The following is a 3913-nucleotide window of genomic DNA, read 5'->3' on the forward strand; positions in this document are numbered from 1 at the left end:
AAAAATTTGAATAAATTAAAATCAAATTATATACAAAAAAACAATAGTGGTACCCCGTTTTTTTTTTAATGAAAATTTAATATATAATATAAAAAAATATTACAAATTTAGCATAATTTTATTTTACTAAAAACAAACACAAAAATTTATCTTTTATATTTTTTAATTTTTATAGAACAACTTAAAAAATGCAGTTATTTTGGTTAAATTCAATTTTATTAATTTATTTTAATTTAATTATTGTAAGTATTATTAATTATTTTATTTTATCCTATAATATTTTATTACAATTAATTTAATTTATTTTTAATATTATGTGATATTTAATACTATACAAACTAGAAAGAGTTAATAAAATATTTAATATCTATATAGTATTTGTAAATATATTTTTAATTATTTATTTAATAATTAAATAAACTTTTGATAATGTAAAAATATTTAATATATTCTAAGGGAGTTTTTTCGTAAATTCATTTTTTTAAGGGGTTATATACAGTTTGAATCTTCCAAGAATCGATTTTTCGGATTCTGTTTCGGATCTTTAAAATCGATTCAAAAGGCATCATGACATATAATAAATAATTACTATGGAAATGAATGGTCAAATAAACCTGGTTTAATTCATTTCGAAAAGTGAAATGGTAAAATAATTAGGTAATTTAAAACAATAATTCAAAATAACAAACTCAACTCAAATATTTCCATTTCAATTAAAATATTTCCAAAAATTTGTCCCAAAAAATGAAAGCTCTCTAAGTATCCTTTTCATCTCATCTGATGTCCTTGACCATCACTTTGATATTGATTTAAGAAGGAGTGATATAAGTTTAAAGTGTTTATCTGTGCGTCTGAGAACGTTTATCTGATTGAGAACATTTTATGGCTAAGTTTCCCAAAATTGGTTTACAAGGAATAAACCACATTTGTCGGGGGTTTTTTAAAATTTTGTATATTTCACTTGTGTTACAGACTTTCCATTATTGTTTCGGTACAACAACGTTGACTAATGGATTACAAAAAACGATGATAATTATGAATAATGATAAATATATAAATAATATTACAAATAATGACACAAATTTTGATACAATTAATGGAAATAATAAAGACATTAATAATTATAATCATCATCATAATAATATTATTAATAATGACGTAATTATTAAAATGAATGGATGGAATTATGGTACATTAAAAGACAAAGACGAAACAGAAGAATGGAATGGGCAAATGAATTATTCAAAATATTCAGGTTTATTTTTTATATTTTCTGTTTTTATTTAAAAAAAGTATTTTGTATAAGGCATATATATTTTCATTTAATTAAGGTAACTCGGGCATTAGTACAAAAAACAAGTGAAAACCAACAATTGACTGAGTTAATTGTTGAAATACCATGCATAGTCAGTGTTGATTTCTTTATCACATTACACATACAAACAAGTGACACATACATAACTGATAATCAAGTATAATACATATTATAAAATTTTCGCCTAATTGGCGCCCTCACGGGTAAACAGTGATATTTACAAAAAAATTTTTCAAACAAAAGTTGTTTAATTTTTGATAAGGAACATTTTACGGTTTACATTTAAACTTTTGTTCTATCTCTTACGGTTTACAAGATGGATCCTACGGACCCAAGGCCCAATTGACCTATGGTGCTCATTTACGAACTTGACCTCACTTTTTACGTCCTGAGTACGCTGTAAAAATTTCAGATCGATATCTTTTTTCGTTTTTGAGTTATCGTGTCCACAGACGGACGGACGGACGGAAATCGGAAATGGACTAATTAGGTGATTTTATGAACACCTATACCAAAGTTTTGTGCGTAGCATCAATATTTTTAAGCGTTACAAACGTGGGACTGAATTTAGTATACCTTGCATATTACATATATACATGGTATAATAAGTCAAGCGTTTTAGTAAAATTTTCGAAAAAAAAATTAAATTAAAAACTTATAATCTATTTTTGAAAACTAATATATTTTGATATTAATCGAATAACCTTAATTAAATTAATTTTTTTTTTATATTCATTAATTTTTGTTGCTGTTGAAATATAAAAAAAAAATAACTTTTCATATTTTTAAAATAAATCGTATTTAATTTAAATTGAAATATGTGTCCACCCACAGCATTTTTAATGTAACATTTCATTTTTTATTTTCTAATAATGCTGTGTCATTTGAAATTTCTTTTTTTTTTTTCGTTTTTTTTTATTAATTGACATTAATTATTTAAAAATGAAAAAGTTTGGGTGTATACTCAGTTGTAATAAAAATGGATCAGTTTAAATATTGTTTTTATTTTTCGGATATTCTCACAATGGATGATAAAAACAGTTTCAAACAAGAGTTGTAGCAAATCACCTGAATCTGATGTCTAAATAGATTTCGAGAATCGTGTAAGATTATTGGGAATACCATAAAAAATACTCATCTAATCGTCGAATAACTTTGATTTTTGTATTTTTTATTCCTATAAACCACCACTCACTGCCCAACTCTTGTCATGAGAAGATGGACTTACTTGAGCCAGCCTCTCTGGGACGACCTCCCCGACCTGAAGTTCGTCGACGTCAAAGCTCTCCTGCTGTTATTAAACAGCTCCAAATAGTCCATGGAGTAGTGGTCGGGGATGGGCCAACCCTCTTTCGGTATCACAACGGACCCTATGGTCTTAGTGTGTCCCACCCCAGGACAGCCACTCTAACCTAGCCTAACCTATCCTATAAACCAAGTTTTACCAAATTTTGAAACAAAAAGTCATTCTATCCCATAAGAAAGTTTCTCCTATTTCGATAAATCTCAGTACATAAGGTAATTTTGATCCCAAAAATTTCAAAAATCATATTCTTTTTATGATTTGATTTATAATTTCTGAGATACCATCGAAAATTCTATTTGAAGAACGATTTCTCTACTCAATTTCGGGAAATTTCTTTGAAAAAAGAAGAAGAATTTCTTTGAAAAAGTTTATAGAATATATGGCGTAGGTATAGAAGACCCAAAGACCCAAAATTCTCGTCTCGTCGGCGAAATTCTGTCCCAAATACCCAAATATAGTGTTTTTGGGCAATATCACAGAAATTACATGATTTTAATGCAATATCACAGAAAATATTTAATTGATCGTGAAACGAACAAGATTTTTGTATTTTTTGGATTCGAAGTTCCGCGATACCGTAAAAAATCGCATTTAAAAAGATGATTTCTTGAATGGATTTGAAAAAATTCTTAGCAAATAGTTGTAATAGTCAACTAAATTCGACTTTCGTAACTTTTGAGGTCTTTGGTACTCTTAGAAAATACAAAAACCGAGATATAAAAATAAATTCTTATTTCGTCTCATAATAAATTCGAAAAAGTACAGCTTTCTTGAAATAATATAAGTACAGAATTTTTTTTTCAGATAATATAGATCAGTTCGAATTCGAAAATGCAACTCATTTCGAAAATACAACATCTACAAATGGAACAACTATAAAATTAATATTACCAGAAAACAATTCCCACTATCCAATTAGAAACACCGCATCAATAAAACCAATATTTTTAACGAAAATTGGCGAAACCAAATATTTGGGCACGGATTTCTTCAATAAATTACGTCCAGGTGAAATATTCAAACCAATAGCGGATAAATTTCATGATATTATCAATCATTTTTATCCCGTACAACCGGAGCAAACATTTAATGATCAACCCACATACGCTGATGAACCATATTTTGGTGTTGAAAATAATCGTCCACAATATTTAAGTGGTCCAGCATTATTTTGGGAGAAATTAAATCAAAAGAAACAGTATTTGTTTAGTAATGCACATGGTGCTATTTTTGGTACCGGATATTTATTGAATACGGATTATCCATTTGCTGTACGAAAATTAAAGAAATAA

General features: G+C 27.2%; 1 protein-coding gene across 1 annotated transcript; it reads left to right on the forward strand.

The window, feature by feature from the left end:
* The first annotated feature begins 1140 nt into the window (after positions 1-1140).
* Positions 1141-3913, forward strand: LOC123300360. Its single transcript, XM_044882926.1, has 2 exons — positions 1141-1255; positions 3426-3913. Exons 1-2 carry the CDS (start codon positions 1171-1173, stop codon positions 3911-3913), a joined length of 573 nt encoding a protein of 190 aa, XP_044738861.1. The 5' UTR covers positions 1141-1170.

This window comes from Chrysoperla carnea, chromosome 5 (genome assembly GCF_905475395.1).
Source record: "Chrysoperla carnea chromosome 5, inChrCarn1.1, whole genome shotgun sequence".
In the NCBI taxonomy this organism is placed as follows: domain Eukaryota; kingdom Metazoa; phylum Arthropoda; class Insecta; order Neuroptera; family Chrysopidae; genus Chrysoperla; species Chrysoperla carnea.

Excerpts from the sequence above, each read along its gene's own strand:
- LOC123300360 (XM_044882926.1), top strand. The coding sequence starts at position 1,171 with ATGAATGGATGGAATTATGGTACATTAAAAGACAAAGACGAAACAGAA. Across the intron at positions 1,256-3,425 it reads GAATTATTCAAAATATTCAG|ATAATATAGATCAGTTCGAA; the intron begins GTTTATTTTTTA and ends TTTTTTTTTCAG.